At 45.3% G+C, this 24,760-nt stretch overlaps 1 protein-coding gene across 11 annotated transcripts in view; it reads right to left on the reverse strand.

Annotated features, from left to right (window-relative positions):
• Nucleotides 1–24,760, reverse strand: part of dgkh (diacylglycerol kinase, eta) — a 59,827-nt gene that overhangs the window by 25,924 nt on the left and 9,143 nt on the right. For 5 of the 11 annotated variants that reach the window (XM_056389240.1, XM_056389237.1, XM_056389236.1 and 2 more), the window contains 5 exons: nt 20,919–21,029; nt 17,228–17,386; nt 12,872–12,952; nt 5,398–5,502; nt 3,129–3,261 (listed from right to left, as the gene is read on the reverse strand). In XM_056389240.1, coding sequence (XP_056245215.1) covers nt 3,129–3,261; nt 5,398–5,502; nt 12,872–12,952; nt 17,228–17,386; nt 20,919–21,029 — 589 coding nt within the window. Of the gene's footprint in view, nt 1–3,128; nt 3,262–5,397; nt 5,503–10,433; nt 10,473–10,840; nt 10,914–12,871; nt 12,953–17,227; nt 17,387–19,002; nt 19,110–20,918; nt 21,030–24,760 lie in introns of those variants that run through there. The other 6 variants (XM_056389246.1, XM_056389239.1, XM_056389242.1 and 3 more) reach the window with 4 other exon arrangements.

The following is a 24,760-nucleotide window of genomic DNA, read 5'->3' on the forward strand; positions in this document are numbered from 1 at the left end:
CACAGCAACAGGAAGACTAACACAGACCTGAACCCTGGAACTGGACCACACAGGAACCAGACGGGTCCAGCTCCACGTCCAGAATTACCTGCTGCACTGACACGTCTACACAGCTCTGTGTGAAGCTGAATACCTGCGTCAGGTGATCATTAGCACGTCAGCAGCTGAGGACAGAGCCGACCACGTGATGGTGATGATGATGATGATGCTGTGTGTTTTTCCTTCCTCCCTGTACTGACAGACCGACATGAAGGCGAGCGGCGTTTCACGCAGAGCTCAGCCCCGGTTTCTAACAGACACTGCGTCTGTGCACGTGACGTCACACCACGTACAGTGTGTGTGTGTGTGTGTGTGTGGTGTGTGTGTGTGTGTGTGTGTGTGTGTGTGTGGATCAACAGAAACACTGAGCATCAGACAGGGCGTCACTGAGACATCATGTGAGACGGACGGCCTGAAACAAGAATGGCCGCCGCTCTGACTGTCGCCGGAGGAATAAAAAAACATTAGTGAGAGTTAAAGTTGCTGTTATGAGCCAGGCTAGCAGTTTCCCTCTGCTTCCACTCTTTATGCTAAGCTAAGCTAACCTAGCTCCAGCTTCATGGTGCTGTCCACTAATAAACATTCTTCCTAAAACGTTGAACTTTTCCTTTAAAGTGAAGAACAGTAAGATGATGGTGGTCTTATATAAATCCCTCAGGCTTCAGTCTGTGCACGTGGAGCTCGTCACGCGTTGGGCTTTAATGTGTTTACTGCAGGTGACGGTGAATGAGGAATTTAAATGTGAGTGTTTCTGATGAAGATGTATCAGGAGACGCCCCCGCCTCGTCCTCCATTACAGACGAGCCACTTAGTGAACTCATGAATAATGTCTGCACTCTGGGGAACTTTGCTTCTTAGCCACCCCACCCTTACCCACACACACACACACACACACACACACACACACACACACACACTGTTGTCATGAGGCAATCTACACAAGATATACAAATCAAGTCAAAGTCATATCCGGGAGCAACAATCGATGTTTCAATCTCGTCTCCCACTAAATGCTGTTAGAGAGCATTAGCAGAACATTAAGAGAATCCAGAGGACATGATACCACTGTCTGTTGATGGCCAGGCTAGACCAGACCAGACTGGAGGAGAACATTGTGTGTGTGTGTGTGTGTGTGTGTGTGTGTGTGTGTGTGTGTGTGTGTGTGTGTGGGGCTAGGTAGCGTGAATCAATCCCTGCCAAGCGTCCTGCTCAGGAAATCGAAGGGAAATTTAAGCCGTGTTGATTGCTGTGAAACTGTTTGGCTGGCTGCTCTCGACGTTTAATAGAGACACTCTCACCCCTCCTCCCTCCCTCCTCCCTCCCTCCTCCCTCCCTCCCTCCCTCCCTCCTCCCTCCCTCCCTCCCTCCTCCCTCCTCACACACTCTTGGCATCACTCTGCTCCTATTGGATTGTACTGAGAGACTCCTGTGCTCACCGTGGATCTATAGATCTATATGAAACACAACAGCTGTGTTGACGTGTCGCGGCCTCCCTAACGTTGACCCCATGTTTTGATGAAGCTGCGATCTCAGCTGCGTCTTCCTGTTACAGGTTCTCTCAGGACAGTGGAAAACTTCATACTCTGCTATTTTGTACATTTTTGGAAATCTCAAACTGTACGTATCATATTATTATGTATCATTTATCTTTCTCAGTATTTGTTACTGACACTGTTGCTGTGTGGGACGAGGGTTTGGGGCCGGTCTGTGAGCTTCACCTGGAGGGAAACTTTGTATGGGCTCCAGCTCCGATCAGCATTCATGTAAACACAACACCGCCCTTTTCCTGCTGTGACGTCATTCAGAGACACTGACGACACACCTGTCACCTGTCCAGCACAAAGCTTCCTCTGAGAGCGAAGCTGCAGCTCTGACAGAGGTTTTAAAAACAACAATCACGGATGGAAGCGTCTCACACCGAGGCTCCGACACCGACAGGAGCCACAACCTGAGGATGAGACGTCACACGTCTGTTTTCGTTAGCACGGAAGCTAAAAGCTCACTCACCGCACTAATTCATGCAGATCAGTCTTCTGAATAAGCCTGAAAAATTCTGTGTGTCTTGATTTAACCTGCAATCCCATAACCTGACAACACGATGTGGTAAATCCAACCGGCTGCATCACACCTGATCATTGGTGTAAAGAGGGTGTGAGTCTCTTTGTTTAGCCTCCTGCTCTGGATATGAGAGGGTCTCATTGTGGAGGGTAATGAGCACTGAGTGGAGAGGCTCTCACTGCCTTCACACACACACACACACACACACACACTCACACTCACACACACTCACACACACTCACACACACACACACACTCACACACACACACACACACACACACACACACACACACACACACTCACACACACTCACACACACTCACACACACACACACACACACACACACACACACACACACACACACACACACACACACACACACACACTCTCTCCCGGGCGAAACATTAGCAAAATTAGAAGCAGAGGATATGCAGATGGTGCTCATTAAGGTCTTCTGCCTGTCACTGACACTCCAACTCAAAGAAAGCAAAAAATAGCATCAACCCCCTTTTCGCCTTAACACCCCGACTTCACTGCTCCCTCACGGGCGAGGTGAGGAGATGTGGCGTCACTCACAGCAAGAAGAAACACTAAAATAAAATCCAAACGGTCTAGCTAACACACGTCCATCATGCCCGTGCCTGTGCGGCGTTAAATGGCGGTTCGCCACCAGCTCTTCTCACTCGCTCTACTTGAAGCTAACGGCTTGATTGGTGCCGCGCTGAAACAAAACTAGACTCACGCTGGCTCCGGCGTACCCAGCCTGCTCCACTTGGACAGCCGTCCGGACAAAGAACTTTCTCACTGCAACCACTCACGATCCACTTACTCAACATAGTCATAAACACCTTCAAATAAAGATCCTATAGAGCTGCGACAGAGTGAGAATCCATCAGTGGTGAGACGCAGCAACACCGTGGATTAAAGGCCGTTACATGAGAAAACACGTGTGTTAGACAGTAAACGTGTCGTGTTGTGTTTGGGGTGTGTGTGTGTGTGTGTGTGTGTGTGTGTGTGTGTGTTACGTACCTTCACAAGAGAGGCCATGAGACGTGACCCCAGACAAGCTATCTTTACAGACGTTGCAAAAGGTGGGCCGTGCGTGGGAGCAGGCGTACCAGTTGTGCATCCCTGAGAAATGTTCCACATTAAACTGAGCCGTCTGGCAAAGGAGAGGTTAAAACAGGGTTGGCAGCACATATCATGATAACAACATATACGGATATATCATGTCTACTGTAGCTTTCATTACATATCACTGCACGTTACTGTTACTGGTTGTTTTCTTCATAAGAAAGTAGAACATTTTCAAATATAAAAGATAAATGCATCATTTCAACATTTTCCTGCAGCAGAGACACATCAACATCTTTTCACATTCACTCCATTCATTCCTTGTGTGTTATTTTTACTTAATAAAAATAATTCACTTTCCCGTATGAAAGGTCTGTGTCCATGTGTAGTGTGATTATAGATCAGCTCTAGCTTCTATATTAATACTGTGAAAGTATCAAAGCCTCAGTCCACAGAGAAATGCACACAGCCTGTATTCAGAAACTGAGCCTTAAAACCAGCCGTCAGGACTTCTGGAACTTTGTGATGTCACAACAAAGCAGTCACCAAGCCCCGCCCACCTGGACCCACCATCTAAACCTTGCAGGATTTGGTTTCTCTGAGTGTTTTTACCTGAAATCTGCTTTATTTTTATTGGATCAGTCAGAAAACAGTCAGACAGAGTTTACAGTTACTGAATGTTGGATTTCTTTTCATTATAAATTAATTTCTCATATATTTTTTTCTTCACATGCAGCTGCTACAATGGTTAAAAAATATATTTATAATTTTTCATGTCTGTGTCATATTCAGATTCAGCCTATACATAGAAGGTGACGTTGCTGGTGTGATGTCACTATGACATCATCAGGTCTTTTCTGTGTTACTGCTGGGAGACGTGTCACGTGAAAAACAGACAAGAGACTGAATCTCTACACGTGACGAAGCTGCAAGGCTATCCCGTTAACATGGACGCCGAAATCAAAAGCAAGACGTTCAGCTGCCGTGACGCAGACGCCACGCATCCAGTGTGAGTGGCTCAGAGCCTCCTCTCTTCTGATTGGCTCACTGACCTGTTGTTACTAGAGCTGCAGAGAGAAGCCTGAGAGAGGAGATGTGAAACTACACTGAGATGGTTTTTATATCTTCTGATGGAAGAGAAAAGAAGGGCTCCACAGGAACTCCCTGACTGTCTGAAGTGACTCCTGGTCAGGTAAAACTGGCTTCTATATATATTAGTGTACGGAGTGAGCGCACTGTGGAGGCGTGGTGCACTGTAGGAGTGAGAGTGGCTGTTGCATCTGGCGCAGCGTCGGCACAGTTTCATAAGTCGACTTGTAACAGGTGCTCACACTCACTGCTACATCAGAGAGGACGCTAATTAACCGCCGTTGTGTCGGCGTCTTGGTGAGGGGCGTGTGCGCGTGTGTGCATGTACGTGTGCTCGCACACACGTGTGTGTACTCTGTGGCGTGTGAGCTCTGGGGGTGCTGCTGCATTGCAGTGCAATAATGGGGTGAGGGATGGGGTCTTATATAAGATTTCCCTCCCAAATCAAAGCCATTAAAATGCAGCACTGCTTCCTCCCAGAGCTCGCCACAACCCGTCACTGTCAACACACACACACACACACACACACACACAGACACACACACTCCGCAAACTGTTACAGGAGGTTCTGTGATAAAAATGTCACAGTGGTTTGTATGTTGACGTTGTGCCGTTGGTTTGATTCCTAAACACACAGTGAGATAACAAGGACGTTAAAACAGACTCAGTGTCACAGAGTAAAGAAACGGGCTGTTGTAGAATCAGACATGTGCTTTGTGACGGTCAGTGTGTGTGTGTGTGTGTGTGTGTGTGTGTATGTGTGTTTGATACCGACTGTACTGTACAGTTGTGTACCCGTCACTGTACATGTGCATCCATGAGCGCCTGTGTACATTCACCGCTGCATCAACAACTCCCCACAGCTCTCACTCCCACTGCACTTCAACACCAGGACTTTTATTTTGTTAAAACCAGAAACACTGACGGAAAAATTACAGAGTAAAATCTCCAGAGGAGGAGACGCCTCAAAGCAGCTCCATTGTTCCTGCAGCGCTGAGCCCATCTCTGTCTTCCTCCTCTTTATCTCTGCGCACACACACACACACACACACACACACACACACACACACACACACACACACACACACACACACACACACACACACACCTGTGTTGATCAGAGAGGGGCTCTTACCTCGTAGTGCTCTCTGGACTGGACGGACTTCAGTGAACTGATCCAGTCCTCCATCTCTTTCCTGTTCTCAGCACAGAGGATGAGTCTACGGAACGGAGTGATCACCTGGAGGGAGGGAGGGAGGAAGAGATACTTCAGCTCAGAAAGTGAGAGAGTATAGAAAAAAGGAAAAGAGAGATAAATGTTTCCAGTGTGTTCGTCCTTCAGCCTGCGGAGCCTCTGAGAGGAGGGAGAGATCTGCTCCGTCTTTAAGGAAGAGGAAGCATGAGAAGCCCCCTCCCTCTTTCCTTCTCTCTCTCTCTCTCTCTCATTAACTGTAGCTCACTTATCCTCTCACACCTTCTTGAGTTGGTCTTTTCTTCCGCTCAAGCATTTCTTCCCTCCCTCTCTCTCTCTCTCTCTCCCTCCCTCTCTCTCTCTCTCTCGCTCTCAGCTCCTCATGCGTTGAGGCAGATATGTGCTGACAGGCGAAGCGCCTCAGTAAAGGCTAAGAGCTTCTCTCCCCCTCCCTCATCCTCTTCCTGTGTGTGTGTGTGTGTGTGTGTGTGTGTGTGTGTTTAAAGGACAGTCTCCCTGTAGATAACCCTACAGACACACACCACCCTTTCAGCGCCCCCATCACTTATTGATGCCGCCTCCTCTCTTCTTTCCCTCCGTCTCTTTGTAACTCATCGTGTCCTCATGTTATCTCTGTTCACCTTAGTGAGGCTGATCTCTCTCACACACTCACACACACACACACACACACACACACACACACACACACACACACACACACACACACACACACACACACACACACACACACACACACACACACACACACTGAATGCAACATCACTCTAATCAATATCAGTCTTCTTTGGTTGTCTGTGCGAGGTGTTTCTTCCCTCTGTGATAAGATGTTTCTGATGAAGTCCAGTCAGTCAGTTCAGTTCGCTGCAGCTGTAACGCTGTTTTCTCTCTAACTAAAGTCACACAATCTAATGATACATGAGCCCATAAGGTATGTTACTTTAAACCCCCCCCCCCCCCACAGGAGGAAAACTTTATTTATAATTATCCATTCTTACATGAGGTAAACTGTCTGGCTTAATCTCTACTAATGTATTTTCTGTTTTACGCTACAATGTCAATCAGTCGGTTTCATCAGATCAAATAAAGTTTCTCTGGGTTCGTACCAGACGTAAGGAAACACCTTCAGGACGCTACAGAGGCATCACATGTTCTGTGAGGTCACACTGACTGACTGATCGCTGACTGACTGACTGACTGATCACTGACTGATCAATGACTGACTGACTGACTGATCGCTGACTGACTGACTGACTGATCGCTGACTGACTGACTGACTGACTGACTGATCAATGACTGACTGACTGACTGATCACTGACTAATCACTGACTGACTGACTGATCAATGACTGACTGACTGATGACTGACTGACTGACTGACTGATGACTGACTGACTGACTGACTGATCAATGACTGACTGACTGACTGACTGATCAATGACTGACTGACTGACTGATCAATGACTGACTGATCACTGACTAATCACTGACTGACTGACTGACTGTAAAATGAAAAGTCAGTAGAACACGATCCACAGACTGAATCATTAAAATGTTTATGTATAAAATATTTGTGTTAAACACAGAAAACGTTTCAAAGTAAAAGAATCTTATTGACAAAGAAAAGCAAAAGCAGATTATCAAAATATTCAATTATTAGTTCAATTAATTCTAGTTTAATTTCCTGTCAGTGAAGGGAGGGAGTAGCGGCTGCAGCTCTACAAGCAGACGTGAGAAAGATTAGTGAAATAGCTTGAAGTCATCAGGAGGTTCCTTCAGGTTCTCCTTGTGTTTCAATCAATAATCTGAGGCTGATTGAACTGATCTCAGACCTGCTTTTACCAGAGATCAGGTTTCACACGTCTGTAGAGAAGCTACAACACAAACTGCAGGAGCCAAAATGTACCATTTCATTTACCAGCAAAAAGCCCGTGAGAGAACAGAGCCACTAATGAAGACAGAGAAGAAGAGCGACGGTGACAGTGAATTACATGAGAAACTCTGAGGTGTGATGAATCTCCGCGTCGCTGCGAGCTGAACACCGCTCCTTCTTCTTCTCCGTCTCCGACAAAGCGCTCATTGATTTTTTTCGACGCAGCGTTTCGGAAACGACCAACCTCCACAATCTGAAGCCGCAGGTTCAGCGCCGCTCTGTCCGTCCATTATTAAACCCATTCAGGACATAACTGGATAAATGTGCAGCCGTGTCACATCCTGAAGACTCAACACCAACAGACATGGAGCCCAACTACAACGACCTGCCTGTGTGTGTGTGTGTGTGTGTGTGTGTGTGTGTGTGTGTGTGTGTGTGTGTGTGTGTGTGTGTGTGTGTGTTGATCACCAAAATCTAACCATCATCTTTGGTTCCAAGTGAATGTTTGTGCCAAATTTGAAGAAGTTCTGTCGAGGTGTTCTGGAGATAAAACAATATGGCTCCTCTGACTGTCGACGGCGTGGAGGAATAATAAAGTTAAAGACGTGAACGCATCACGACTCACAACAAGTTTCACTCTCCAGAACCTGAGGCTTCTACAAGGTGTTCAAACAGCAGGTGTGTGTGTGTGTGTGTGTGTGTGTGTGTGTGTGTGTGTGTGTGTGTGTGTGTGTGTGTGTGTGTGTAGCAGGTCATTCACACAAGCAGCAGCAGCAGGGCGTCACTTGGCAGCGGTGTCAGAGCTGCAAAGAGGCAAAGAGGCAAAGAGACGAGCAGCAGCGACAGCAGAGAGTTGAGAAAAGTGGGCGACACGAGAATCGATTTTGAATCTAATCCTGAGATTTTGTGAATCGTGCTCCTCTAATGAGCAAATACTCTGCTCACACTTAACTGTCATTATATCAAACAACTAATCAATAATTATAGAAACATTTAACTACTGATTGTAACGGACTGAGATATAGATATAGATATATCTTTATATATCTATATCATATATACATATATATGAGCAGATATAAGGACATTTTTAATGTAATTAATATATAGTATTTGACAGTAATTATAATGTTTAATCTGATATTACTCCAGGTGTGTCATTCATCTTCTATCATTCAGGCAATTTTCACTATTATCTGATATTTTGAAGGCAAAACGATTATTTGATGAATTGATAAAAGACTTGTGTGATGATCATGAGACGCAGCTGTAGTTTCAGTCAAAGAGACGTTTACTTAAAGTTTTATTACTAAAAATACTTTGTTTATTTTTCTGAAGGACTGTTAGAGACGACAGGACGTCACAGGACTCACTGTTCCACATGTCAAGACTCAGCGATCAATCAAGAGAATTGATCAATTAATCAATGATGAAAATGAGTTACAGTTCCTTCATCAGTCGTTCATTAAACAGGAAGAACTCTCTCTCTCTTTCTCTCTCTCTTTTCTCTGCCGTTAATCACAAAACATTTTCCACTAGGAACTGCAAAGGATTAGTGTGTGTGTGTGTGTGTGTGTGTGCGTGCGTGCGTGTGTGCGTGTGTGTGTGCGTGTGTACATCAGTGTGTGTGTACATGCATGCACTTGGAAAATTGATCCCTTTGGAAATAGATCATCCTGTCTCTCTCCTGGTGTACTGTATCCGTGTGTGTGTGTGTGTGTGTGTGTGTGTGTGTTGTGTGTGTGTGTGTGTGTGTGTGTGTGTGTGTGTGAAGCAGGGTAGTGATAAGATTGGTTGCCAGGAGAAACGGGAACAGCTGTTTCCAAAAATGGCTCTAGGCATCCCTGAAGTGTGGAAAACCTCTCTTGATAACTGACCTTCAGAATGGAATATCTGTGTGTGTGTGTGCGTGTGTATGTGTGTGTGTGTGTGCGTGTGTATGTGTGTGTGTGTGTGTGTGTGTGTGTGTGTGTGTGTGTGTGTGTGTAATGACAAGTGACAACCAGAATCTACATCTGTAAATGATGAGAACATGCAATCACATGCCTCATTTATTTTTATTTTAGGCAGAGAGGTAACCACCAAAGATTAGCTGATAATGGGGGGGTTCACCCGCCACCCGCCACTGTTTACACACACCCACACACACAAACACACACACACACACACACACACACACACACACACACACACACAGGTGCAGGAGCGGTGGATGTTCATCCACTGGGACCTGCAGCACAACAACAGAGGAGGTGGAATAGAATCGCTCACAGCTGCTCACTCTCTACAACACACACACACACACACACACACACACACACACACACACACACACACACACACACACACACACACACACACACACACACACACACACACACACTTCGTCTGTGATTTTCTGCAAACACTTAATATTAACCAGGCGACCAATCAGAGCGCTGATTCCCTCAGATTGGTTTCATGCGTTTAAAGTGGACGGTAATAAACAGCAGTGAGTCAGGGAGCGAGGCGATGCGTGCCTGCAGAGTCTCTAATGAGTTTAGGGGGTGGGTTGGGCTGAGTCCCCCCCACCCTCCTCTCCTCTCCTCAACCGCCACCCACCCCCCACCCCTCACGTGGACTTCAAGGTGCTCGCTCTCCAGCTACAGCGACGCTGCCTCATCGTACATTCACAGACTCCTCGTCAACACACAACAAGAGACGCTGCTCACACACACACACACACACACACACACACACACACACACACACACACACACACACAACCACACACACACACATATACGCTTATATCTTGAGTCTGATTTATTACATCATTAAATACATAATTAAATAAACCTGTTTTATTAATTACACTGAACTGTGCAGCAGAGATAACGGAGCGGGAGTGAAGTGATTCCCCTTGAATAACTAGTGCAATTCGATTCTTATGTTGCTGGAAGGTCCTCAGGTGGGGGGGGGGGGGGGGGGTTCCTTAGGTGGGGGGAGGGGCATGCAAACTAAACACGCCGAGCAAACATCTGCAGAGCTCCGAGCATGAATCGCTAACGTCTGAGAACGAGTCAAAAAACATCCGAGTAACACCGACCTGCAGAGGAGACGGCGGCAGCATCGCTCATCCTCAGAGACACAGACGGACAGGAGGACAGACAGCAGGACGACAGGAGGACAACAGGAGGACAGACAGCAGGACGACAGCAGGACGACAGGAGGACGACAGCAGGACGACAGGAGGACAGACAGGAGGACAGACAGCAGGACGACAGGAGGACGACAGCAGACAGACAGACAGAGACTGAGCAGAGTCCTGCAATGCCTCCTCTGCAGTGGTCTCTCCCTCTCTCTCTCTCCCCCCCCTCTCTCTCTCTCTCTCTCTGTCTGATGAAACCCGGTCTCCCCTGTTGGTGCGTGACTTTGTCTGGTCGTTGATGCGCATTACAAGGTGTGTGTGTGTGTGTGTGTGTGTAAACAACCATTCAGCCCGTCACGTTTTACCTTTACGTTTCCTCCGTCCGTCCCGTCTTCCCTTCCTGTCCCTCTTGTCTCTTCATCCTTCTCTCCTCTCCCACTTCTCAGTGCTGGATGTGCCTCTATCTCACCCCCCTCCTCCCCTCCTCCCCTCCTCCCCTCCTCCCCTCCTCCCCTCTCTTTCTTATGTGTGCGAGTGCAGTGAGCGACGGTGTGACATCACTCCAGGATTTCCTCCGCTGCACTACCTCCTCCCGCCATCTTAAACCTGCTCTGCAGACGCTCCCCATCAATCATTCATTTAATAATTTAATATTCTCCTCTTTCACCTCCTATCATCTTTGTCTCCTTCATCCCTTCCCTCCTTCCACATCTCCTGGTCCTCTCCTCCTCTCCATCTCACTGGGATGCTGATGCTCATCATGTTCATTAACCCTGTAACTCACACAGAGTCACGGCTGGTCACGTGATCATCTCTGTGAATCCAGCAGACGTGAAGCCATCCCCGCCTCAGTGAAGGGTTTGGAGCAGGTTGCTATAAATAGCAGCGTGCTCTCCTCTGAGCGCTGTGCTCCTGCCCTCCTCCTCCACCTCCTCCTCCTCCTCCTCCTCCTCTTTTCTTATTATAGCAACACTCGCGGAGAGGAGAGACATTTATAGAAAGGACGGGGCACCACGAGCTCTTTCACTGTCTGTTTTCATCCTCGTTACTCCTAATACTCATGTTCATTTTCCCTCCGCCGCCCCCACACACACACACACACACACACACACACACACACACAGCAGCTGGTTCTTTTCCTGAACGAACATCCATTCACAGCTTGTTTTCTCCCGCTGGACGAGCGGCGTCTGACAAATGCATGAGGAGCAATTCTGGGAAACGTATATTAAAACATCAGCTAAATATAACCGCTGACATTTTCAGGTGTACAATGTGTCGAATGAATCATTATCCTTTAAAGGCAAATCCTGTTTCCTTGTAAACCCAGCTGGATCTCCAGCTGATGCATCCACTGTGACGGAGTGCAATCTAGATCTCGTTAGACACCAGCGTTCAATTTGAACAGTTAAAGACTCAATGAGACGACGGTGACGTTTCAGAAAACTTTAAAGACTTAAATCCTGTTTGGAGTCTCTGTCAGTCAGAGGTAAAGTTCTGACCAGGACAGACACTCAAACAAAGACAAACTCTCCACTGTTGTGTCTATACGTACGTTCTGCTGTTGCTACATGGCTAACGTTAGCATTAACAGCTGTTCACCAGGCTTGGCAAGAGCTTCAGCCATTGTTGTGTTTACAAGACAAGAGGTTATAACACGCCCCCTGAGCAGCTACCTCTCGTCATTTCCTGATACCGAGTCACTAAAGAAGGGCTGACCGGGCCGGGGCTAGCTGGTTAGCATGCTAACTTCAGGATAAGATAAGATAAGATAAGATAATCCTTTATTAGTTACAGCAGCAAAGTGACAGTAGCTACAAAGAAAAGAAAAAAGCTCCTGGCTCCGACGTCACATCGTTATCACATCGTAATAATCGACTGTTATCATTAAAAAAACAAGAAAAAGAACAGACAACAGCTGCTTTAAATCTGTGGAAAGTCCTTTCGAGATAACGTCACGTTCCCCAGAGAAATAAATCCAGTCTGAACGAGCTGAAACAATTAATCAATTAATCTATCGACAGAAAATTAATGAGTAACTATCTGTTTCATCGGTTACTGCTTCTCTTGTGCAATAGCAAACTCACTGAGTGAGTTTTAGACTTTCCTTTGACTTTTTTTGACATTTAATGGACAAAATGAGATTAAAAATTAATTTACAAAACAATTAGATTTACAGATAATAAAAATAATCATTAGTTGGAGCCTTAATGCCATTTCTATTGGTTCAAATACGGCCCCATGACATTCATCCAATCATAACCCACACTGTGTTAGTGACACACTCTCTGTCTGATACATGCCTCTGCCTGTGATCTCACCTGTGTGTGTGTGTGTGTGTGTGTGTGTGTGTGTGTGTGTGTGTGTGTGTGTGTGTGTGTGAGAGATGCACTCACTGTGAAGCTGTTGTTGACATTCTTTGTGCTGGACTCTGCCACGCTGGCGTCTGACAGATCCACCTCGTCAAAGATAAGGGACTGAAGAGTAAAGAACAGAAGACAACCACAGAATTAGTTTTTGCACAAGTTTCTCAACATCTTGACTTTCTGCTTCTGTCGTATTCTACAGCATGAGGAGGACGGTGATTGGCTGTGAGAGAGATGTCGTTATAGCCACAGCAAAGCAAAGACCTAAAATGAACAGGTGACACCTCTCAGTGTAAAATGGAAGCTGCTGCAGGCGTCATGAAAGACATGTCTGATACTGGAAATGATCTTTTCAATTTAAAAACACACCACACACTTGTGTTCTGCTGTTACATCTATTTTTGGTCGGTGATGAGGAGCTACAAGCTTCAGATAACAAGCAGGACTTTGTCTAAATGTTTCTCAAGCATGATGGATCACTGAGCGGGTCGACTGGGCACAGGCCCAACGGCTGAGGAGAGCCGGGCCTCTGAGTGGAGCCACTGTTACTGCTGCTGTTGGAAGGTCAGATAAGCAACTGCAAAGAGACAAAAACTACCACAAAGAGACAAAAACTACCACAAAGAGACGCAAAACTACCACAAAGAGACAAAAACTACCACAAAAACTACCACAAAGAGACAAAAACTACCACAAAGAGACGCAAAACTACCACAAAGAGACAAGAACTACCACAAAGAGACAAAAACTACCACAAAGAGACGCAAAACTACCACAAAGAGACAAAAACTACCACAAAGAGACAAAAACTACCACAAAAACTACCACAAGAGACGCAAAACTACCACAAAGAGACAAAAACTACCACAAAGAGACGCAAAACTACCACAAAGCCACAAAAACTACCACAAAGAGAAGTAACATGACTATAAAGAGACAAAAACTACAAAGAGACAAAAACTACAACAGAGACGCAAAACTACCACAAAGAAACACAACATGACTACAAAAAGACAAAAACTACCACAAAGAGAAGTAACATGACTATAAAGAGACAAAAACTACAAAGAGACAAAAACTACAACAGAGACCCAAAACGACCAAGAACATCACATTGTTTTCGTCTCTTTAAGGTCGGGGGTCTGGCTCTTCTGTAGGACAGGTGGGGGCCTTTTACACGTCTGTGTCGAGGGTCTGGTTGTTTCATGATGCGTCTGTGTTGTCATGGTGATGACTGGCTGTGAGTCGGAGTGGGCGAGGTCGGTGGACGCTCGTGGAACTGCAGCTTCAGCAGGACGAAGGGAAACAGCAGATGTTTATTCCTCTCAGCTTGTGCTGAGGTTCTGACCCACACTTGTCACGGTCGGCTTCATGTGGTGGTGAAACAAATCTACCACTCGACCGACCACATGGTGGAGGGTTATTTTTAATGACGGGGACGAGGGAAAACCACTGTCATTAATCCTGATTCTTCTCATTTTCTTAAGTTAAAACAGATTTTTCTTCCTCATCTACGTCTCTTAATGATCTTAATATATTTTCATCATGTTCACGACAATCATTGGGTCCTTTTAACCATCTAGTGTTAAATATACTCTTATTTTTCACACTGCATATGTCCACTATTGTAAAATAAATAAAATAATAATTCTATCATCAGCCTCCTGTTCATGTTATTCTGGACTTGGGCCCATATTTAACTACTAATATCTTGTACCACTAGTATCTGTTGTCACTGAGGGATTGTTTATGAAATGAATGCGACCCCAGGAAGGAAGAGAAGCCATTGTTACAACACAGTGGTTAATGGGGATCTAACTGAGTAAATAAATTAATAAAACTACTAATAATGACACTAAAGAAGTAAAGTACCAACTTAAGAGAAAGTGTAAAATTAAGTTTTCACAAGTGACTGTTCCCATGTAACCAATCAGAAATTATATTATCTCTGAACAGGACTTGTTTTCTCCAAGAACAAAAACAGTTTCCTTTTTTTAAAGTCATTTTATTAGTGAGAAATAAAAATCTTTAATTTAGTGACTCTAAATAAAATCAAAGTCAGATTTATTGTTGTTGTTTATTTGCAGCCTGATAAATAAAAGAAAACATCTGATCAAATGTTCAAATTAAAATGATAGAACTACTAAAATTATTATCATTATTATTATTTATTTTTTTAATTTAATGATGGTTGTCAGACAGAAAACAGGCGCTCTCTCCGTCTCTCCACTTTCTTCACTTCTGCTGCTCTCTGACATTTAATTAAAGAAGTTTGAGAAATAGTTTTTATTCTTTCACTTTGATTTTCACAAATTGACCTTTTAGCAGTTTGATTGATTGTCCGCTGGGATGGACTTTAAATGTTGATACAATCCTGCATTTTTCTTATATTGAAAATAACACAGAATATAATACTTTTTCAGTTACTGGGCAGAAGTCAGTTTTTTTCAAAGTGCATTTTCATTGGCTGAAAAGCTATGAATATTTGACGTGTATTACAGTGGACACGACTCTGCACCTACACTGCCCCCCCCCCCCCCCCCCCCAGTGTTTTGCCTTGATGAAGGACGTGACAGTGGATGTGAATGAGCTCCGTTGGTTTCTGTGTGTCAGACAGAGGAGAGTCTGTAGACGGCAACACGACGCGTCACACACACAGCTGAGCTCCACTGAGCCACAGGCCAAACACTGATGCTGTCAAAGGAATGCCCTCCGAGTGTGTGTGTGTGTGTGTGTGTGTGTGTGTGTGTGTGTGTGTGTGTGTGTGTGTGTGTGTGTGTGTGCGAGCTGCTGCAGCTGTCGGAGGGAATGCCCAGTTAACGACACTCTCTCCAGGCATGGCTGTAGAGGGACACCAGCCAACGCTTACTCTGTGTGTGTGTGTGTGTGTGTGTGTGTGTGTGTGTGTGTGTGTGGTGTGTGTGTGTGTAAGAATGAATGGCATGCCAACACAAACATGACCCCCCCACCCCAGCGCTCTTGGCTGCTATACCACTGCATCACGTGTGTGTGCTGCATGTGTGTGATTACTTTCAGTTCTATTGACACAATCTCTCTCTCTCTCTCTCTGTCTCTCTCTACCACACACACACACACACACACACACACACACACACACACACACACACACACACACACACACACACACACACACACACACACACACACACACACACACACACACACAGCCTTCTTGAGGGAAGCTGTAATGGAGGACAGTGGATGGTGGACAGAGACGAGCGTCCAGACTCTGTTACCCATAGATCTCAGCGGCTGCATCTCAGCGACCTCAACGAGCCTCCTTTCCTGCCTCCTTCTTTCCTAGCTGTCACTTTATCTTATGTTGTTTTACTGACTTATGTACAATCAGGAGGGAGAGGAGACAAGGAGAGGAGGAGATGAGGAAACAAGGAGAGAGGAGAGGAGGAGATGAGGAAACAAGGAGAGGAGGAGAGGAGGAGATGAGGAAACAAGGAGAGAGGAGAGGAGCTGAGATGAGGAAACAAGGAGAGAGGAGGGGAGGAGATGAGGAAACAAGGAGAGAGGAGGGGAGGAGATGAGGAAACAAGGAGAGAGGAGAGGAGGAGATGAGGAAACAAGGAGAGGAGGAGAGGAGGAGATGAGGAAACAAGGAGAGAGGAGAGAGGAGCTGAGATGAGGAAACAAGGAGAGGAGGAGAGGAGATGAGGAAACAGGAGAGAGGAGAGGAGGAGAGGAGGAGAGGAGCTGAGATGAGGAAACAAGGAGAGGAGAGGAGAGGAGATGAGGAAACAAGGAGAGAGGAGGGGAAGAGATGAGGAAACAAGGAGAGGAGGAGATGAGGAAACAAGGAGAGAGGAGAGGAGCTGAGATGAGGAAACAAGGAGAGAGGAGGGGAGGAGATGAGGAAACAAGGAGAGAGGAGAGGAGGAGATGAGGAAACAAGGAGAGAGGAGGGGAGCTGAGATGCAGCCTTCCTGGTGGATCAATGAGGAGGTCAGGCTTGTTCAGGCAGCACAGCCAGCCAGGTTACCGTGGCGACAGCAGAGTTGATGGACACGTAGGAGAACAGGAACTTATCTACAGACTAACGTCACTGTCTGACCATGACGGAGAGCGTTCACAGAGACAAGACCAAATCAACCAGGAAGTGTTTCTGTCACCTGTTCATCTCCCTGCATGGTCGTCCAGTGACAAACTTATATCCACGATATACACAGAGCGTTCAGGTCACATGGTCTTTAAAGGTCGGACGCCATCTTTAAATCAGTCTGTAAAATACACGACGCTGTCCCAACCCGTCCCCATGTGACATGAACGCAGCCCTGTGGTCTACAGGTGAGACAGGTGATGGGTTAAAGCTGTGGTTCTGGTTTGGCCCGCGGCCCCTGGCAGTGCTGTGCTGACCCGGATTCTCACTAGGCCTTCCTCAGATCCGCTGGCGCCCAGAGGGGGGGGGGAGCGGCGTGCGCCCGTCCAGCACACGGACAGAACCCGCCAGCACACGTGACTCCTGGACACCCTGCGCAGCGCCCGCTCCTGCCAGCGTGCCAGAGCACTGCCGGACTAGTGCGCACACGCACACACACACACACGCACGCACACGCACACGCACACACACACACACACACACACACACACACACAGGCAACAACACACACACATGTTCCAGACCAGGGAGGTCAGATCAGAGGCAAAGGGGAGAGAGAGTTCAGAAGTTAAGAGCAAAGATTTAGTGAAAGTAAAACAATGTGATCAGGGATGCACCGATCGATCGGCCGATTTCATTAGAAACACGTGATCAGTAGATGAGAATCAATCAGTCCCTCCAGGAGTTCACAGCTTTCTTTCAGGATAGTTGCAGCTACAATATCTGATTTCTCAGCAGCTTTTCTTAGAATTGCGATGAAAGTTCTTTTGTTTTTAAATGTTTTTAAATGTTTTTTTTGCAACAAAAGTGAAATAAAAATTGCAAAAATTGGAGCTAACTTTATTAAAATAATAATCATATAATAACAATAATTCATTAAAAATCAAAGGCAACTTGTACCAGTGAGAGTAAATCCAGCAGCTTCCGGCAGCTGCCGCCATCTTTTAAGGTGCAATATTTTCTTGAGTGTTACTTGATATGTGATTGATGTTTGGAAATCAATCAATACCCTGACCATGTGTTTTTATCAGCTCTCTCCATGACAGACTCTCATTGATCGGATCTTCCAGTTCTTACAATGACTGCAGATATTTAATTTCCTCTGGAGAATAAACGTAGTGGAGCGTCGCTGCGGAGGCTCCAGCAGCTCTACACCTGTAGTTCCTGATGATGCAGCGCTGCAGAACTATTTAACCCTTTCATGTAAAACATCTGTGAACGTCTTCACGTCTTTAACAGTGATGTCTGTTGGTGAACGTGACACGTTCATGTCTGCAGCGTCACAACGTGTTTCAACACCACAAACAAGGAAGTGAGTTTGGTGACGTTCTGTGCAGGGACCGCTGTGACTGGTTCAACTGACGGGAAACCATGACGATTGGTCAAAGGTCGCTCCGAATTCACAGGGATTGGTTGAATCTGCTTTAATTATTGCGATTTTCTGGAGGGACTGATTGATGCTTCTAGTCACCGATCACCTTCAAACCGATCAGCTGTGGTTCTGGTGTCAGAACAACATGTCTGAACGTACAACATCTGCAATCATGACAATCGTGATCGGTATTGATGTCACTCATTGATGGTCCGCATCGGCGGCAAAAAACGTGATCGCGGCATCCCTAGTTAAGATGATGGTTAATAATTATTGTGAAGTGGTACCGATCAATTAATGTGATTAGGGAAGGGAAATAAAGAATGTGACCAGGAAACGATCAGTATCAGTGTAAGAGGAAGTTACTGTGCAGAAGATGGATCATATTTAATACGAGGAAATATTAAGCTGCAGCTCATTAGCTTAGCTTAGCATAGTTTCCCCCCATTTCCAGTCTTAATGCTAAGCTAAGCTAACTGGCTGCAGGCTCAGAGTACATGTAAACCTCTTCCTCGTCTCTGAACCTTTTAAAGTTTTGACTCCAGACACTAAAACAAGTGAATCGTGGGATCAGAGAAAAGAGATTACACATCAACACTGACAGCAGGAGACCTGAGAGCAGCAAACCTGCTCACCTGAGCTCAGGTGAGGTGAGCCTACCTTGGCATCTTTGGCGTAGTAGAGAGTTCGCCTCTCAGCTTGAAGTAGCGCTTCTTCCACCTCTGGAAGGAGCTGGTCTGTTTCAGCAGCAGTCCCTCCTTTATACTCGTCTGCAAGGAAGCAATAAACATGATGAATCACAGATTTGTCAGGTGTCATATCAGAGAAAGGGTCCATCAGAAAATTACAGTTACAGAGTCACACAAAACACCTTAAGTTAATATTTCCCTTAAAGTCTGAGTTAAGATTTCCTTAAGAGAAAACACAATGACCGTGATGAATAATAGTTTTATGAGGCGTCTTATCAGAGAACAGTTCCATCAGAAATTTACACAATGCTTCAATCAAACACACACACACACACACACACACACACACACACACACACACACACACACATGTTCCAGACCAGGGAGGTCAGATCAGAGGCAAAGGGGAGAGAGAGTTCAGAAGTTAAGAGCAAAGATTTAGTGAAAGTAAAACAATGTGATCAGGGATGCACCGATCGATCGGCCGATTTCATTAGAAACACGTGATCAGTAGATGAGAATCAATCAGTCCCTCCAGGAGTTCACAGCTTTCTTTCAGGATAGTTGCAGCTACAATATCTGATTTCTCAGCAGCTTTTCTTAGAATTGCGATGAAAGTTCTTTTGTTTTTAAATGTTTTTAAATGTTTTTTTTGCAACAAAAGTGAAATAAAAATTGCAAAAATTGGAGCTAACTTTATTAAAATAATAATCATATAATAACAATAATTCATTAAAAATCAAAGGCAACTTGTACCAGTGAGAGTAAATCCAGCAGCTTCCGGCAGCTGCCGCCATCTTTTAAGGTGCAATATTTTCTTGAGTGTTACTTGATATGTGATTGATGTTTGGAAATCAATCAATACCCTGACCATGTGTTTTTATCAGCTCTCTCCATGACAGACTCTCATTGATCGGATCTTCCAGTTCTTACAATGACTGCAGATATTTAATTTCCTCTGGAGAATAAACGTAGTGGAGCGTCGCTGCGGAGGCTCCAGCAGCTCTACACCTGTAGTTCCTGATGATGCAGCGCTGCAGAACTATTTAACCCTTTCATGTAAAACATCTGTGAACGTCTTCACGTCTTTAACAGTGATGTCTGTTGGTGAACGTGACACGTTCATGTCTGCAGCGTCACAACGTGTTTCAACACCACAAACAAGGAAGTGAGTTTGGTGACGTTCTGTGCAGGGACCGCTGTGACTGGTTCAACTGACGGGAAACCATGACGATTGGTCAAAGGTCGCTCCGAATTCACAGGGATTGGTTGAATCTGCTTTAATTATTGCGATTTTCTGGAGGGACTGATTGATGCTTCTAGTCACCGATCACCTTCAAACCGATCAGCTGTGGTTCTGGTGTCAGAACAACATGTCTGAACGTACAACATCTGCAATCATGACAATCGTGATCGGTATTGATGTCACTCATTGATGGTCCGCATCGGCGGCAAAAAACGTGATCGCGGCATCCCTAGTTAAGATGATGGTTAATAATTATTGTGAAGTGGTACCGATCAATTAATGTGATTAGGGAAGGAAATAAAGAATGTGACCAGGAAACGATCAGTATCAGTGTAAGAGGAAGTTACTGTGCAGAAGATGGATCATATTTAATACGAGGAAATATTAAGCTGCAGCTCATTAGCTTAGCTTAGCATAGTTTCCCCCCATTTCCAGTCTTAATGCTAAGCTAAGCTAACTGGCTGCAGGCTCAGAGTACATGTAAACCTCTTCCTCGTCTCTGAACCTTTTAAAGTTTTGACTCCAGACACTAAAACAAGTGAATCGTGGGATCAGAGAAAAGAGATTACACATCAACACTGACAGCAGGAGACCTGAGAGCAGCAAACCTGCTCACCTGAGCTCAGGTGAGGTGAGCCTACCTTGGCATCTTTGGCGTAGTAGAGAGTTCGGCCTCTCAGCTTGAAGTAGCGCTTCTTCCACCTCTGGAAGGAGCTGGTCTGTTTCAGCAGCAGTCCCTCCTTTATACTCGTCTGCAAGGAAGCAATAAACATGATGAATCACAGATTTGTCAGGTGTCATATCAGAGAAAGGGTCCATCAGAAAATTACAGTTACAGAGTCACACAAAACACCTTAAGTTAATATTTCCCTTAAAGTCTGAGTTAAGATTTCCTTAAGAGAAAACACAATGACCGTGATGAATAATAGTTTTATGAGGCGTCTTATCAGAGAACAGTTCCATCAGAAATTTACACAATGCTTCAATCAAACACACACACACACACACACACACACACACACACACACACACACACACACACACATCTGGCACCATCTTGTATTTATCTACAGGAAACTGTTGAGATAAAAAAAAGTGTGTACTGTTTGTGTGTGTGTGAATCTGGGCAACAATTTTATGCATGGGAGACAAGGAATAGGCCAATAAGTGAAGAAGAAAGGGAAGCCATTACACACACACACACTCTGCAGAGCTGTAAACACACATCACTCACACTCAACCTCGTCCTCAGAGAGAAAGAGTGATGGATGTAGAAGGAGAGAGAGAAAGAAAGAAAAAAGAAAGGATGGCATCCCACAGACTCAGAGGACGAATCACAAACAAGCAAGACAGTGTGAGGAGGAGGAGCTTAAATAAGCTTAAAGAATGATGGGAAGACGAGGACTTCCTGTCTCTGATACAACCTGTGTGTGTGTGTGTGTCACACCGAGTCCGAACATCGCTCCATGTGCAACACACTCATCACCATTAAGACCACCATCATCTTGTGTACACACACACACACACACACACACACACACACACACACACACACACACACACACACACACTGGACATACAGAGCAAATACAGCGAGACATGGAACAGTGGACATGGAAAAGATAAAACACACACACACACACACACACAGATGGAAATGCTGTGTGGGGGGGAACATCAATCTCTCTGGGCACACAAGAGGAGAGGTGGGGCACACACCACACACACACACACACACACACACACACACACACACACACACACACACACACACACACACACGTTGAGGCTATTTATAGCAAAGGAAGGCTGCTCTCCAAGGGGAGAATTACAAACAGACACAGAGGCCTGAAGCTGACATCCTGCCCACCAGCTGTGTCAACTTAAACACAGAAAACACTGCAGCAGAATACAGGACACACACACACACACACACACACACACACACACACACACACACACACAGATTATTACAAGTCATGAAAAGAGATGAATTTGTTGTTTGACTGTTGCTGCTTCACTGAACGAGTGATTCTTAAAGGGACAGTTCACCCAAACTACAAACACATATTTTCTTAACAAACTAATGAACCTTCACTTGTGTCAGTACAACACAGGTGAATGTTACCATCACACTGTGGCACCAGAACACTGAACAACTCCAGTCACAACAACAGCAACGATATTCCAGAAACAGTGTCTGTATACAACTGACACCAGCTGCCAATTAATTGATGAGTTGATGGACAGAAAATGAAATATAATGATGATCGAACAATAAGTTTCAGTCGTGTATCAAGCAAAAACACACAAACAAGAGTTTTCTGGTTCCGGCTTCTCAAACATGAGGATGAAGGGCCAGCTGCACAAAACACCTTAAGTTAAGATTTCCCTTAAAGTCTGAGTTAAGGTTTCCTTAGAATAAAAACAGCTGCACAAAACACCTTAAGTCTTCTCTTTAATGTTTCCTCCAAAAGCCCTTAGCGACCGTAGTTCACGGTATCACAGGTGCTGATGGCAGCAAACCAACAGTCTCCATGGAAACTGCTGTAAAATCTCTTTCACTGCTGTAAATTACTTCACTTTTATCCTTAACCAAGAACATCTTTTAAGAGATTCTGTGCAACACCCTCAGCTAAGGGGAAATGAATCCTCAAGTGTCATTAAGTAGAAAAACGTAAGGTGTTTTGTTCCTTTTCGTCATCATACATCACAGCACAGTGAGTATCTCTGGATGAAGGGACATGAAGACGGCAGTTTGAGCTCCGGGGAGACGATACTCTACGGACTGATCGATCATGAAAAGGGGATATTTGAAAGGAAAGTAGTTCCGCTGCGTTAGTTTTTCTCTCTAGGAGAAAGTAGCTGCACGGCTAAATACCGCTGAGGCTACGTGAGAAAATGTGGTTTGTAATTAAGGTGACGTGATCGTTAAGACGAGCACCACACTGATGTTGTTGCATTTTCATCAAGTTTGAGAATTCAAAATCAAAGCAGCAGAAGCCGAGTGGATCCTTGCACTGGATCCTGCACTTCCCATGATGCATCTCTCATTAGATCCTTCCTGCTTAGTACAGAGACACACGTTTCCAAGTCGACGCCCCTCGTTGGTAAGGCAGGCTTCAGACTGAACAAGACTTTTTCTGAGCCTTTAAAAAGCTTCCTGTGGTCTGTAACTTGATGTGACAAAGTGAAAAGAAGTGGAGACGACAGAGGGTCCTTGACAGAATCTGAGGGGGCCCTTCCTCAAGGACGAGGTCAGCTTCACTTCAGTCCCAGTCTTCGTGGTCACGGACACGGTGACTGAGTGGTAAAAAAACAAACAAACAGGAAGTGGGCACATTGTGAGTTTTCTCAAGCAGCTGTCTACCTACGTTAATTCCCTGCTTCCCTTTCCGTAGGTACGGCCTGAAGACCACATTCCTGCCACGGATTAAGGTGAAATACCTCAATGCCGACTTCCCTATAAGGCCTCAGCTGCTTCGCCTGCAACTGCAATCACAGTGGGACTGAGACGGCGGCGGTGGATGAAGTCATCTCCTCATTCAGAGCTCAGCGGCTCGTTTTCATCCGAACTGAGCTGATGTTCTGAAGAAACTGAAGGCACCACCGCTGACATGCAAACACATGCACACTCACGTGGGCGTGCACACATGTTGCGGGCCGTACAATCAGCTGATTGGACAGTTAATCCAACCAGAAGTGGGGAGGTCGACTGAGAGGCTTAATGAGCATCTCATGACTGACCGAGACAAACACACAGGGCTGCTAACTGTGAGCTGCACTAGTGTTGACACGACCAAACACACACACTCACTGAGCACTTTATTAGGAACACCTTCTCACTCACACAGTCCAATCAGCCAATCACGTAGCAGCAGTGCAAAGCATAACTTCCTGCAGATCCAGGTCAGGAGCTTCACTTAAAGCTCCTCCAGTGTAAAGGTGTGTGTCCATGTGTAGTGTGATTATAGATCAGCTCTAGCTTCTATATTAATACTGTGAAAGTATCAAAGCCTCAGTCCACAGAGAAATGCACACAGCCTGTATTCAGAAACTGAGCCTTAAAACCAGCCGTCAGGACTTCTGGAACTTTGTGATGTCACAATGGAGACGGAGAGATCTAACTAATTCTAAGCCAACTCTTTCTCCTCCTTCAACTTTAAACATCATCTGTTTCTGTGATAGTCCAAATGATGGCGCTCTTGAATATCTGCTGAACTTCATCATTTTAAGTGTAAAATTCTTCATCCACAAACAGAAATCTGCCAAATCAACAAATTCTTCTTTTCTCCTGGAACTGAATTCTCCACTCAAATCACTCGGTTCATTAAACAACAAAAACACTGAGAAGCTTTTGGAAAATTATGAAAAACTTTTTCTCTGTTACCTCTGACTTTTTTTTTCTTTTAAAAAGGAATTTATCTTTTCATGTTTTTATTCCTCTTATGTTCACCTGTTGTACTGAAGTTAAATTCTGCTT

This window comes from Seriola aureovittata, chromosome 11 (assembly GCF_021018895.1).
Source record: "Seriola aureovittata isolate HTS-2021-v1 ecotype China chromosome 11, ASM2101889v1, whole genome shotgun sequence".
In the NCBI taxonomy this organism is placed as follows: domain Eukaryota; kingdom Metazoa; phylum Chordata; class Actinopteri; order Carangiformes; family Carangidae; genus Seriola; species Seriola aureovittata.